The sequence below is a fragment of the Thunnus thynnus genome, chromosome 18 (genome assembly GCF_963924715.1).
Source record: "Thunnus thynnus chromosome 18, fThuThy2.1, whole genome shotgun sequence".
Taxonomy (NCBI): domain Eukaryota; kingdom Metazoa; phylum Chordata; class Actinopteri; order Scombriformes; family Scombridae; genus Thunnus; species Thunnus thynnus.
The window spans coordinates 29,354,823-29,368,973 of NC_089534.1; the positions used below are offsets into that span (position 1 = coordinate 29,354,823).

General features: G+C 38.3%; 1 protein-coding gene across 1 annotated transcript; it reads right to left on the reverse strand.

The window, feature by feature from the left end:
- Window positions 1–1,157: 1,157 nt before the first annotated feature.
- Window positions 1,158–5,061, reverse strand: LOC137169661 (uncharacterized). Its single transcript, XM_067572962.1, has 3 exons — window positions 3,349–5,061; window positions 2,276–3,227; window positions 1,158–1,714 (listed from the first exon to the last, which is right to left on the reverse strand). Exons 1-3 carry the CDS (start codon window positions 3,942–3,944, stop codon window positions 1,577–1,579), a joined length of 1,686 nt encoding a protein of 561 aa, XP_067429063.1. The 5' UTR covers window positions 3,945–5,061; the 3' UTR covers window positions 1,158–1,576.
- Window positions 5,062–14,151: the final 9,090 nt, after the last annotated feature.

Below are 14,151 nucleotides of genomic sequence, written 5' to 3' on the forward strand. Positions count from 1 at the left end.
GGCCATAGCACATGATTCACATAAACACTCATCAATCATTTAGCTCATCATGCCCTATATGGGATTTGATTGTTTCTTTGTTTTGTTGTCACTTTGTCACTGAATATACTGAGGCACATTCGTGATCCACAGATGAGGACTCATTCAGCTTTTGAAGCCATGAACTTTCCTCCAACACCTTCAGGACACATTTTACATGTTCAGCCCCACAACTGGTAGGCTAGAAAAGCTAAATCCTCAGTATGTTAAGGTTTGTAAGCTGCTGAGAAAAATATTCTCACCAATTTCCATTAAGGTCCATTAAGTAGCCACTTTCAATAATAAAAAATATATTTTTTCCTATTTTTTCTTATTCATTCATTTTTTAAATTTATGTAAACATGTATGAGAAACAATTACATGACAACTTGGCAAACTGCATGTGCTGATGAAGGCCATGTGATATGATGGAAAGATCAGGAACAGCTATTCAACTCTTGAATGATAAAGGTTTGGCACTTTAAACAGCGCATATTCTGCACATTTATTCTGGGGCTTTACTGAAATATCTTTGCATGTTTACAGTTAAAACTCCTTATTTATCTTTTACTGGCCCTTTATGCAGCCAGAGCAGACTGAAGCCCTGGTTTTTGATTTACAAGGAGCATTTTTACATATGTTCAATTCAAGTTTTGGACCTTTGACCATGTTTTACATCCAACATCATAACAGCATGACAGAAAATCACAAAAAGCATTTTTTGTCCCCTTTAAGGTACATTGTGCTGTTTAATTCATGGTTGTCTTTGTAGTTGTTTGTGGCCTATTTTTTTAAACATGTTTAACTTCTGAATTTCAAACCTTGTGCACTTTCTGTTAAACATTTATTACATTCATGACACTTGTGTGTATTTTAAAATGTATTTATGTGTAGGCTATATTTTTTTTAGTAGTAATAGTAGTTCTGTTGAATGTTGTCATGTTGCACTGTCAGCTCACCAAGGCAAATTCACAACAACATTATTGTAATGGCTGCAAATTTAATCTTTCTCTTTTCTGTCTAATACCTGCATATTGTTGGGTGTAATGAACTTTTAATAACTGTTTGTCTTGTTTCGTCAGAGACATGTTCCAGTTCTTCACTCATTTACCAGACAAACAAAACACTGAAAAAAACAATACAATCTATATTATATTTAGGTAGTTAATTAAGAGTAAAGAGAGGAGAGGAGAGGAAAGTGAAGGGGGGGAGTAGAGGGAAAGTTGGGGGGTAGAAACTGGGGAAATAGAGTAGAGTTGGGGTATGAAAGTAGGGTGAAAAGGGAGAGAAAGGGAAGAGGGAAAGGAGGGGGTAGGAAGAGAGGAAATAGAGTGGGGTTAAGAGTTGAAGTAGGGTGAAAAGGGGGAGAAAGAGAATGGGGGAGTAGAGGGAAAGCAGGGGGGTAGAAAGAGGGGAGGAAGAGTAGGGTTGGGGGATGAAATAGGGTGAAAAGGGGAGAAAGGGAAGAGGGGGAGTAGAGGGAGAGTTGGAAGGTAGAGAGAGGGTATAGAGTTGGGTTTGGGGTTGGTACAGTTTGGAGGAGTAAAGGGAGAAGGATTCATTCTAGAACATAATTACGGCAACAGCAGCTCAGGCGACAGCAGAACATCTGGATTCTCTTCAGCAGAGAGGGCTTTTTGGTCCGAAGGGTGTCATCCTGAGCTGAAGCTGCCATTTTCTCTTTCTTGTTCTTGCCCTTTTTGAAAAATTTAAAGAAAAAAAAACAAAAACGGTGAGTTCAGGGTTTCAAAATGAGCAGGAATTGCAGGGAGCATTTTTACATATGTTCACATTTTGGAAGTATGACCATGTTTAACATCCGACATCTTGATAATATAAAAAGAATAAAAAAACACAAAAAGCATGATATAGCCCCTTTAACTAATATAAGGAGTACAGGGTAAAAATCCTCTATAGCAAGTCAAATTTGCAATAAAAGTTATCTGTTTTATCAGTAAAATCTACTTCAGTGCCCAAAATTGTTAAATCAACTTTTTGACCTGATTCTTATAGTTATATGAGGAGAGAAAGGGAAGAAGGAAACTTCATCAAGACCAAACAAGAGGTCCAGTTGCCTTTGACTTACATTGAGAATTATAACACATAGCTCACCATGAAGCCTTCTTAGAGGCTTTGCTGGTCTATTCAACATAACTGAACTGTGAACTCTAAAACCTTATTGTGTTTTATCTGTTCTTATCTGTTTGGTTTCAATCTGGCCTACTCAATTTCAATTTAAATATGAACGCATCCATACCTTGCTGGGGATTTGGCAGATTCTGTTGCTCTTCTCAGCACTGGAGTCACCGTACTGAGTTTCAGCCACAGGTGGACTCTCTTGGTAATCTGGGACAGTGGCCTTATCCTTGAGATCAGCTGGTGGAAAGTAGCCAGTGGAGTATGGAGATGGGGCGTTTCTGCTCTCCTCTGACATGGTGTCCTCATTGTCATCAGAACAGCTGGTGGATGTTGCTTGAGGAGTCAAAGAGCGAATATCCCCAGGTAATTCGACATCCTGCTCCACATGTTCCTTTGAAGCCTTCCTGCTTTTACCCTTCCACCATCTCATTAAGCAGCTCCACCACAGCAAATTCCTCTTGGGGTCTTTGCTGTTACTTGCAGCCTCAAATCTGTCATTGTAAGTCTGAGGATCTGAATCTCTCTGATTACTTGCAATATCTTGAAATGTGAGCCAGAATTTCATTGTTGCGACAACTCCCATCAGCATCTCCTTGCATTTTCTGCAACTTGAAAAGAGGCAGCAGGGGACGGTACTAACACTTGAGTATCCTCCGTCCAATGAGGCTTGTATGCTCTTTGACAAAATATAGTTGAGCTCATCAGTGACCGTTTTCACAAGAACTGTAGTGAGTTGGGGTGGTATCTCAATTGTCCTGTCTGAACTAATCACATCACAAAAAGCCTTGCCAAAGGAGCTTTTCACACTTTTCTGGATGTTGTCGTCAGTGATGTCAAAGCTCTCCCTGAGAAGCTTTGAGGGCAAGTTCTGGCCAACCTGCTCTGTACTGCATTTCTGGGAACAAGTGGGACTTGTCACGGTGCCATACTGGGGAGCAAATTGATTGATGGCCTGTGATAGAGTGTTTGTGATGGCCTCTACGGCAAGCCATAACACCTCCATACCCATGTCAATAATCTGCTCCTTCACATCCATGTTGTAAACACCTCTCTTTATTTCCTCCAGCTGTCTGAAAAAGAAAAAAGAAAACAAGGCAACATGGTAAGACAAAAATCAAATTTTACACAACAAATGTCACAAATGTACTCAAGTGTTAACAGGACTTTCAGTGAGAGAATTAGATAACTTACTTTTCAGTGAGGCTGTTAAAGAATTCTTTAATGATGTTGTAAAAGGTGTTTTTCAGGCCAATGAGCTGTACTGTTACCCCACTGCCCTCCTGGGAAGGTTGCGGATGTTTGCCTTGGCCTGAGGGTCCTGGGGTGGAGTCCCTGTCCATGACCAGGTCTTCCTCTGTGATTGGTGGTAATGACCTGATGGTGGATGGTTTCCATGAAACATCCTTGTCGTCAACATCCACCAGTACCAGAGGGACAGGGCTCAGGTAAGCTTTCACAGCAGTCTTCATGTCCTCACTGGAGTGCACGGAGGTGGGAGTGGATGCCACTTGAGGAGGCGAAGAGTTCGGTGTACTCCGACTGCCTGATGCAGCAGCCTCTTCCTCATGCTGTTCTAGAATAGGCTGAACTTTGTTCTTTCTGAAGAAGTACGCAAACATCCTCTTTCTTTTGAGAACACTGGTACCTCTGCCTGTCTGTCTCTCATTTTTTGAGTCTGACTCACTGAATCTTTGTATCCGGTCAGCCTCTGCAGTGTCACTGATGTTCTCACTGCGGGATGTCTCTGAGACCACCATGTTTGCGATCTGGTCTGCCTCATTCTCCATGTCTTGATCCAGAGGGCTTTGTTTGACTGTATTCTGCTGGAGAAAAACACAAGGGAAAATTGTAAGACACAGTTACTACTACTGTTGAACCTGTGATAAAATACATAATCTAGTGGTAAGTATGACTATAAATGGCTGGGGGACTTCACATTAGTAATTTGATGGATTGTTAAAGCAGTAACAATTCATCTCTACTTTCTTGTACTTTTCACAACTCGTTTGATCTTTGTTTTTAACTTTTTAGGCAGTAGCAATAGATTTTCAGTCATTCATCTGTACACAGCTGCCAACACCAGATGACTTGTGCTTCACTCAAGCATCAGGTGAGTAACAACAACCCCAAAACATTGCCACTGTCTTCTCATATTCTCCAGCAAACCATACTAACTGATTTCCCTATATGAATGTGCTTTTAACTGGCATATGTGTATCTTTAAATTGCATTCATTACTATTATTACTATCAATGACCACTAATTCGGTTATGGCGGAAAGCAAAATGGCCACCACAAAGTGTTTTTGCAATGGCTCCATTTCTGAAAATGTTCAGGGCCCCAAATTGTACAAGTGTGCCAAGTTTCATGCTTTTATGAAAAAGTTAACATAATTTTCACATGTCACCTGGACTACTGCTGGTAATAACAAACAGTTGTTAAAGAAAGAAAAGTCTCTTTGGTGTTCGGTGCAACAACTCCCATCACTTGCATGCAGAGGACACTTCGACAGGCAGACTGGAGGAGCTTGGAATCAAACCGCCAATGGACAACCCGCTCTACCTCCTGAGCCACAGCCACCCAAAACTATTTCATACCCTCCAGTGGTGGAGAAATATTCAGAACTTTTACTTTAGTAAAAGTAGCAATACCACACAACAAAAGTAAAATTCCTGCATTTGAAATGTAATTTTAATTAAAAGATAGGTTCATCATTTTTCAAGTTTGTCTTTAAACTATGAGCCCATATGAAGATTAAAAGTTCCTTCCTTTTTCCTTTAATCATTTGCAAAACCATGACTTTAGTCTTGTTATATTTTGTTTTTATGGGGAGAAAAATCAAATTCATCTTGAGATATTCTGATTTTTCTTTTAAAATTACAGTTTGAGAGTTAAACTTGTCTTGTGCAAAACATATAACAGCACAATAGCAAACAGTACAAAGCAAAAAACACACAGGACACATTATACAAAATACAAAGCTGCACACAATAGCACATCACATACACCCACAATGTCAAATAAAAATGAATAATGTAAGCATGTCAAATTAAAAGCAAGATTATTTGAGATTATATGAGAAGACCATGAGATGAAATTTAGAGTCAGTGGTTAGAGTTCCTTGTGAGGACGGTCATTGACATAATGCATTCTTTAGCCCCTAACCCTATATAACCTTAAAGGACGAGTTCATAATTTTTTATCAAGTTTGGAGCCCAAATGAAAAGAGAAACATGTTTTTCTTGCTGTAATCATTCCTCCTATTCATACTGACCATTAGAAGATCCCTTCATAATGCACTTACAATGTAAGTGATGGGGGACAAAATCCACAGTCCTCCTTCTGTGCAAAAATGTATTTAAAAGTTTATCTGAAGCTAATATGAAGCTTCAGCATCCAAATGAGTCAAATCAAGTAGATATCTTTCAACGTTACAGTCTTTTTAGTGCCAAAGTTCCTCTTTTTGTTACTATACTTCCACCACAGCTCAACAGGGAACCACTGTCCGAGGAAACACAAAGAGGGAATTTGATGCTAAAAAGACTGTAAATGTGTCAGATATCCACTTGATATGACTAACTCATATAAGCTTCACATCAACTTTTAAACTTAAGTGTTCTCAAAATGAGTCAGTATGAACAGGAGGAATGATTACAGTCAGAAAAAACTGTGAATGTGTACCTGACTGTTGTTTTAACACAGACTTAAAATTGTGGTTTCAAACTAAAATTGGTTATACAATGATAGACAGACAAGCACACACACACACCAAAATATAATAATAATAAAAACTTAAAATAATTAGTCCTTTTCATGCATAGCAAGAAATTGAGTAAAGATCCACATGGAAGTCAAAATTTATTTAAAGATTAATTAATGTTGTTTAATTGACAGCAGTGTTGGCTGTCTGAGGTCCTGGGCTCATCCTGGGCTGTGATTTGACAATTATCACTTTTTAAAAATATTTTTTTAATTTGAATGTTGACAGGAGAGATAGAAGGGACAGATGGTGAGAGCACAGGGGGGTTATGGGGTGTTGATTTGCAGCAGTGGTAGCAAGCTGAAATCAAACCTGAGACATTTGCAATACCACAGTATCAGTGGTGGCTGGTGACTCAAAAAATTGGCGAGGACAGGAGGAAAACCATCATGGAATTTTACAACAAACCACATCAAACTATATCATTGTCCCCCACCGGATGAAATCGGAGGGGTGGGGGGCAATGATTGGGCACATGATTTACACGTGTTTCCTATGTATTTTCTTAGTATACAGAAATATATAAAGTAGCACAAAGCTTATAATGTGATACAGGTTCAGATCAGTGCTGAATACTAGAAAGATTGAACACTAAAAACATTCACAGATCTAAAAGTGTAGGTTCACATCAGAAAGTATTAATGCATGTATCAAATACATGACTTACACACTGTGTGTGGTGCATATCTATATGCACCACATACAAATATATAGTCTACAAAGCTGACATGTTAACACTTGTTATTCTAGTTACTTTAAGCTTATTACTCAATAATGAACTGAAGAAACACAACAAGCAGCCAGACCTCCTACACACTCATTCACTAATCACACAACATCAACAGGTGACTGAACAGCCACTCAATTAAAAACTGGATCAATTCTAAATGAATGAGTGAGTCCAGACAGCTCACTATAACTTCAACAAGCAAACTACCTACAGAACATTATATGATCTCTGCTGCATTCTTGTTAAGGAGATAAATTCACACAACAGCCACACAGAGACATTTAACCATCAGAGATGAAATTAGCGACCAAAGAGACAGAGAGAGAAGCTGTATCTGACTCATGTTATCTGATGTCTGCTTCTTTCTATCATGAAGATGAAGTATTCATGTTATAATATCCATTTGTGACTGTTGGTCATCTTGTTTGTTAGTTAACAGAACTTTATGGCTGCTGGTTAACCAGTCTGATATCATTAGCAACAATGACAAACAAGCTAACTCTCCTGAGGGCTATTGCACAAAAGCAGAATTCAGAAATCCAGGATAATTGAAAAAGTGTAAGTAAATATCTAATTGTTTCACAGCTGTTACTTTCTTGAGCACAAATAAACACATCCGGCAGCGGAGCACAGCAACACCTGATTTGGTCTGAATACAGCCTTAATCCACCCTTGTTTTTTCCCTCCCCGGCCTGTATTTGGGGCTGGCCTTTATTTGTTCATGTTGACCACACCCCCTTGGCCATTATTGAAGACCCGATTTTTAATTGAATACCAGCCACTATCAGAGAAAATACGGTATGTACTGCTCCATAAAAGAAGTGAAACGTAACTTCCCGTTTGAGTCAATGGTTCACTTGTTTCACCATGAAAACGAGTGACTGCTGTAAAATTTAATTGAACTAGGTATTAACATTGTGAGTCAGTTGAACTAAGGAATACTAGATTTGTTTCCAGCGAGGTATTATTGAGCTTTTATAATGACTTTGAGGTAAAATTTACTATTGCCGTTCTAGAAACAACATATAGTTATTTTTGGAATATATATTAGCCTACTTGTAATCCTGTTCTTTTTAAAAATGAAACAGAAGATGCAGTCATGAGGACAGGGGAAGTGTAGCTGCAGTCATCCACGGAGAACCAGTGATCTGACGTGCATGTCATGCAGACGGGTGTGATAGGCACTGCACTGATGAAATTAATAAAATGAAATAAATTTTATGACTGTTACATACAACACAGTCATTGTGTTTCTTTTTGGATTGGATGATTTTTTTCATGTGTAATACATTTACAAAATATGTTTTATTTCTTAGAGTGTGTAGCCACTGCCTCTATTCATGTAACACCATCTGCTGGTGATTCCCAACTTGATAGGAACCTGTTGAGCTCTCTTAAATGATTCTGGGATCTGAGACTGAGTTTCAACACTAAGAATAAAAGCACCTTGCTGCAGCACATTTGCAATGATATAGGAGGAGGACACACCTGTAGGTAAAAACATTAAGAGAAGCCATAAACAACAAAATCAGGGCAAAACAATGTTATTTCAAAAGGTCAGACAGTTTAGTCTTGTTACTTGGTGTCTGGTGATGGAGAGGCCTTTAACAATGTAACAATCGGGTGTAACATCAAATTCTGCAACCCATCATAATCTGTGACCTGATAAAGAACACCAGCTTTTTTTCTTTTTTGGCCACTGCAAATATTTGTGACATATTTTTATAAATAACTGCATTTTGTTTTCTTGTGGAATAATCAGAAAAATGAGTTCCCACTGGGAAAATTCATGTGCACAGCACCTTATTGCAGTCAGAACAACACCATGGAAAGTCAGCAAAAATTTTGGTACATAACTTACATGACATGGTGAACAAAAGTAAATGTTTGGTTGATGGCAAGAAACATTTTACTTATTCACGTATTACATATAAATTTTTTGCTCACGTAATTTGTAATATGGTATTAGGTTGTAACTGTTAGTTGCTGTCCATGTAGAGTGACCTTGATTAGTTAGAAAAGTTATTTATTAGCATTAACCCTGATAACAAGTCAGGTAAAGCAATATTTTAATGGTTTTAGGGAATGTACTGGTGCAGCAATAAGTCTGGGACAAAGTATAACACATCTTTGTAATATCCATGCTGTTTCCACATGATGACTTAAAAGTTCACGAACTCACCAAAGTTGGAAGAACAACTTCCCAATTGGGAAATGGGACCGTCTGAGGAGCATGTGAATGCAGCATCAGTACTTGTACTCTGTGCAATGACAATAAAGTTGTATCCGAAAAATCTAACCTTATTGTATACTTTATTTTGATAGCTGTGATTTTGGTGGATTAGAATATGTAATACAGTACAATAAACCCATTTGCAGTGGCAATATAGTTGAAATTCCTAATTGGGTCACAGAATTATGTGTAACACAGGGACCAGCGCCTTTGTTTTTAGACTTATGTTTGCCTCATGCACTGTGAAAGTTACAGGTTACAGGCTGCATCTGGACTGCAATAAAGGATGGAATTTGTTCCAATAACAGGCTCTTTTTGCTTTACAAGATGCAGTGTGTGGAGGTGTTACTTAACTGCATGTTGGTGCTTTTTTTTCTTTGTGGATGTGCTATATTGTCTGCTGCAAAAACGTGAAATTAACATTAACTCAGCTAACGTCAGCTAATGTAGCTGATACTTAATTTGAGTCATAACGAACTATGCATGAATTTTTATTAGCCAATAGTTGTACTGTTTTCCCTTAACTGATAATTGAGCTTTTGGTTGTGTTTAAGTTAATGCTCCTGTAACCGCAGCTGTGAATCACGTTACGTGGCTGGTTGTTACATGGACTGTAGTCTCCTGGTTGATTAGTTGGTCGATATGCTCTCGTCCGACCAAATTCTCATGGGTCAAATAATTGCTGTGTTACTTTCATAAGGAGAAAAGTGCTACATCAACAGCCCTCCGGGATTAATCCATTATTTCCTGCAACGGAGGGACAGACTAACAAATTACCTGTGAAAACGGGGGTGTGTTCAAAACACCCCAGTTGTTTTCTGAACTTTGAACTTGCCCAACCTAATGGAGCCTGCAAGGTCTAACTGTACGCAACGTTTACAGAGCGTTTACTGAACGTACTGAACGTTTACTGAATCAGTGCATCTTCTGTAATTATACAAGAACTCCTGCCAGGCCAAAAAATATTTTTTAAAGTCAAAAATAACATTAATTTGGAAATCAATAGCATTTGGGTGTCTCTGTGCGGCGCTGTTCCACTACGTGAGTCTACTTCTGTGTTGTTGCCTGGGAAACTATTGGTAGTGTAATATCTGGGACACACTGGATGCGTGAACCTCAGCAGTGCCTGTGCGTCGCTGAACTGCTGTGTCTCTCAAGCTTGTAGCGTCCACACTGGAAGCGTGTCTGCTGCGGCGCTTGTGCCACTGGCAGCCCTATCTTTCTATTGTGTTCCCTATCTATTTCTGCTGAGAACCACACGCATCACGTGGCGAAAATAGGCAAGACCTTGAATCTCTAGATGAAGCGACGCAGCAGCCTCGCGTTTCACGTGGGCTGTGTGGCTGCTCTATCCTGTTAACATGGGCGCCGAAATGAAAAGCAAGAGGTTCCGCGACGCACCCGCGCTGCTCACGCATCCAGTGTGTCCTGGGGTAACTCCATTAAGGAATACGGCATCGCATAGTATGTTTGTGTAGCGAGTGGGAAAGAGTGAGCGGCAGAAAAGTGATGGTGGAGGTGAGCGGAGCAGAGGAAAAGGTTAGAAGTAAGTTGTCAGTCTGGCAGTAAATGTACAGCACAGACTACAGCGTAACAGTTAATAAATGCTAAAAAGTCACATCTGTTGTTTCCCCAAGTGCTGGAAAAGTGAAGGGGGTTAGCTCCAAAGTTAGCAACAATGGGTTAGCCTAACTTGGAGATGCAAAACAGAGAAATAGAGAACAAAGAAATGTGTGACTGCTGAGTTCACTGTGCACTCTGTCCCGTTACCATTACATCCAACCATTGTTCTTGCTGAGTAGTAAAGGAATGTTGGCTAATGGATTGCTCTCATCACTGTTCACACTCATCGATTTACGGATTAAACTAGAGTATGCTAGCTAGTCTAAGTTAGCTACCAGAAGGTAAGAGCTGGAACTCTTATCTGTCTGATAATAGACTGCTCATAAATTGTTTGAAGGGACGAGTGTTTTTAATCCCCATAATTTTCATAGCAGACAAGCGATCTGTGATTTCAACTGTACTGTCAAGTTACCATACCACGCTGTAATACCATATCTAAAGCATATCTCTAATATAATACTCTTTAATACTGCAGAGTAAACTAATAACATGAACTTCTAATCAACTCTATAGATTCTGTGTAAAAAAATACATCCGCTGTTGAAGTCTAGAACAGAGACTTTCAACATGGATCCTCCAGCTGAGTGTATTATCAATATGAACCTTGAGGTACTTATAAGAGCAGACCTGAATGATGGAAACATTGTGGAGAACCACCAGCCTAGGGTCGTCCACTGCCTTTAGGTCATACATCATCCCCTCAATCTTCTTCATATTCGGCACAAGATGGTTAGTCTCACACCATTGCACAAATCTCTCTATTTCAGAGTGGTAAGCTGTTGTACTGCTGTCTCTGTGCATTAGGCCAAGGATGGCTGTGTCATCTGAGAATTTAATGATATAATTCTCAGAGTGGATTCTTGAAGAGGGCCTTGTGTAGTCGTAAGTGCTGCACTCAAATATCTACACTGTGAAAGCTGTGCAGTATAGGGTTGAAAATTAATTTTAATGTGGAAGGACTTTACAAATCCCTATTTAACCCCTGCCCGTATTCAAAATTTCCATAAAGAAGCTGTTTAATTTATAGATTCTGAAAATTAAGCATGAAAAATGGAGATAGATATAATGTGAAATTAACAGCTGGCAGGTTTATTACATCGTTCAATGCAACCAACACCTTTTTTCCACAGTTTCCCCCCAAAAAATCTAATCAAAACATATAGAAAATGAAATAAAATGTCCATAATGTCTGTTTTTTCCCCAAATGTCTTTCTAACTGGTTAGGATAAAATAATATGTAATGTTGTTCCTTATCTAGAAGTCCTCAGCATGTCACAACAAATGCGTGGACTAGTTTTTTTGCATCTTTTTGGGACAGGATGTGCCTGATTTTTGCAATATTATTGAAGTGCAAATATGTGAAACTTACAGCATAGTTCTTTAATTGAGCAACTATGGAAAACAAGACCTCATGGGGCATTAGGATGATGAAAACAAAGAGCTAAAAATTCATATGAACAATCAGCTCAACCCAGAACTCTTTGACCTTTTCAATACAGTTTAAAACAATAAAGTACTGTAGTTTGGTTGTAGTGAATCAATCTTGTTACAATAAACAATACTAGACTAGCTGATATATGTTATGCCCCACAATCTTGCAAATTATTTATTTACATTTGTTTTTTAATGTATTATTCAAATGTTTACATACAGTAATATATGGAGTGAAATGCACTGTAATGTGCTCCTAATGTTGTGCTAAAAGATTTGTGTGAAAAATAAAGATTAGAGAAAAGAAATACAGTGTGTTAATCAGTGAGCTTTAGAGGTGTTGGGTATGTTGATTTATTCCTGTAAGTTTGGCACACTACTTGGTTAGATAAAGATCATGGAATTACTACTTTGTTAGAGTTAGGGAACCTTTGTCTTCATGGTTAAAGGAATAACTTCTAAGGGGAAGATTAAAAAAACCCAAGGCAGTTGAGGCAGTTTGGAGCTGTCACATCCACACTCTAACACCCCTAAAGGTGTCTATATAGTGGTGAGATATTAGTTTTTCTTTTTTTTCACCCATGATGTGCTTATGAAAGTTCTTGTTGGTTGGCAGTGATAGCTGGTATGCTGTGTGTACCACTGGGTTTCATCAGAGTTTCTTCACTCAGCACAATGTAGCACAATGTTGTGTCTCATGAAGAAATGAGCAGCGCATATCTACAGTGTTAACACAGTGAGAAACATTCATGAGATGTCTCTGTATTTCCTCCCATCAATATTGAGCAGACACTCGCAGAGAGCAATCACATTAGAACAAAGGCTTCTTCCTCATTATTGATACATTTACTGCACTCCTCCAGAGTGCTCTCATTTTGTTCTAAATATGAAATGCATTTCCCGCAGTATGCAAGCAAGGCAGTCCCTTGTGCTTTTAGCTTACAGAGACAGAAGACAAATGGCAAACCCTGAAATTAGAAAAAAAATAAATAAAAATCAAGGACATGTCAAACATTGGTCTGTCCAGGCCTGAATTTCTTTCATTATTAGAAACTCTGAATGTAAGAGAACAATTTGCAATTTTTGCAACAAACACATATGCTAAGCTCTCCAGGCCTATCACAGCTCTCAGTCTGTGAATTTAGCCACACAGGGCAGCTCACAGCACAAGGCAATTTAATGAGAGAGACCCACTATACAATATATCCACACTGTATGTTGCAGTGTCCCAGCACAAAATATGCCACAGTTCCCCCCCCCCCCCCCGTACACTACGTCAAACTGCAAAGATACCATTTATATTTAACAAAATATAACATGCAGTTGTGCAAAGACATGCAAGTTCCTACAGCTCAGAGTAGAGAGGTGCTTGTGTGCATCAGCACATACAAACTACTTGATAATGACAGCATGGGTGATTCCTGTCTATAGTGAGATAATCAAACAGCTACAGCCTGCAAACTGTGGAAGTTTGTGGCTACCAATATTACAATGAAATCAACTAATCGTTCATTTTCATTCATTTTCTATTTGTGGGTAAACTTCAAGCATAATATTGCCATCATTCATGAAAGTGAATGTGAAATGGACTTTTCGAATTGACAATGTGCAACCTAAAGTTGAAAATTAAATTGCAAACTGGAATTTAACATTTGAATTTAAATTATGTCTATGATTTTTCTAATGGAAATGAAACAGAAATACCCTTTTTCGTTGGCATAATAGTCAGTTTTTTTTAGGCAGATTTTACAAAAGAGGCCTGGGAGAATTCACCCTGCCATTATGAAAATGCACATTTTCATTACACACAATTACTCAGTGAAATTTATTCTTGTTCAGTGTTTATTATTTGTCAGTTGAATATAGCAAAATTTTAGCAAAATTATACATTTTAAAACATGAAATTAGATTTTGAAATTTTAATTAAAATATATCATGGAAATTGTTATTTCAATTTATTTACATAATTTTCTTTTAATATTGGTTGCTGTGCTTTGGCTGTACATATTTATTAAGTATTGAATGTTAAATATGCAGCATAATATATATAGCCCACTGTCTATCATACAGTATATATTGTGTCCCTGTGGCTGTATATAAAGTTGCTTTGGCCATTTATCGTGCATGTGTACATACAAGAGGTGCTGTTAAAGGACTGTTTCACCCAAATTAAAGAAAATAAAACAACACAAAACAAAATGGGGCTAAAAACTTGAA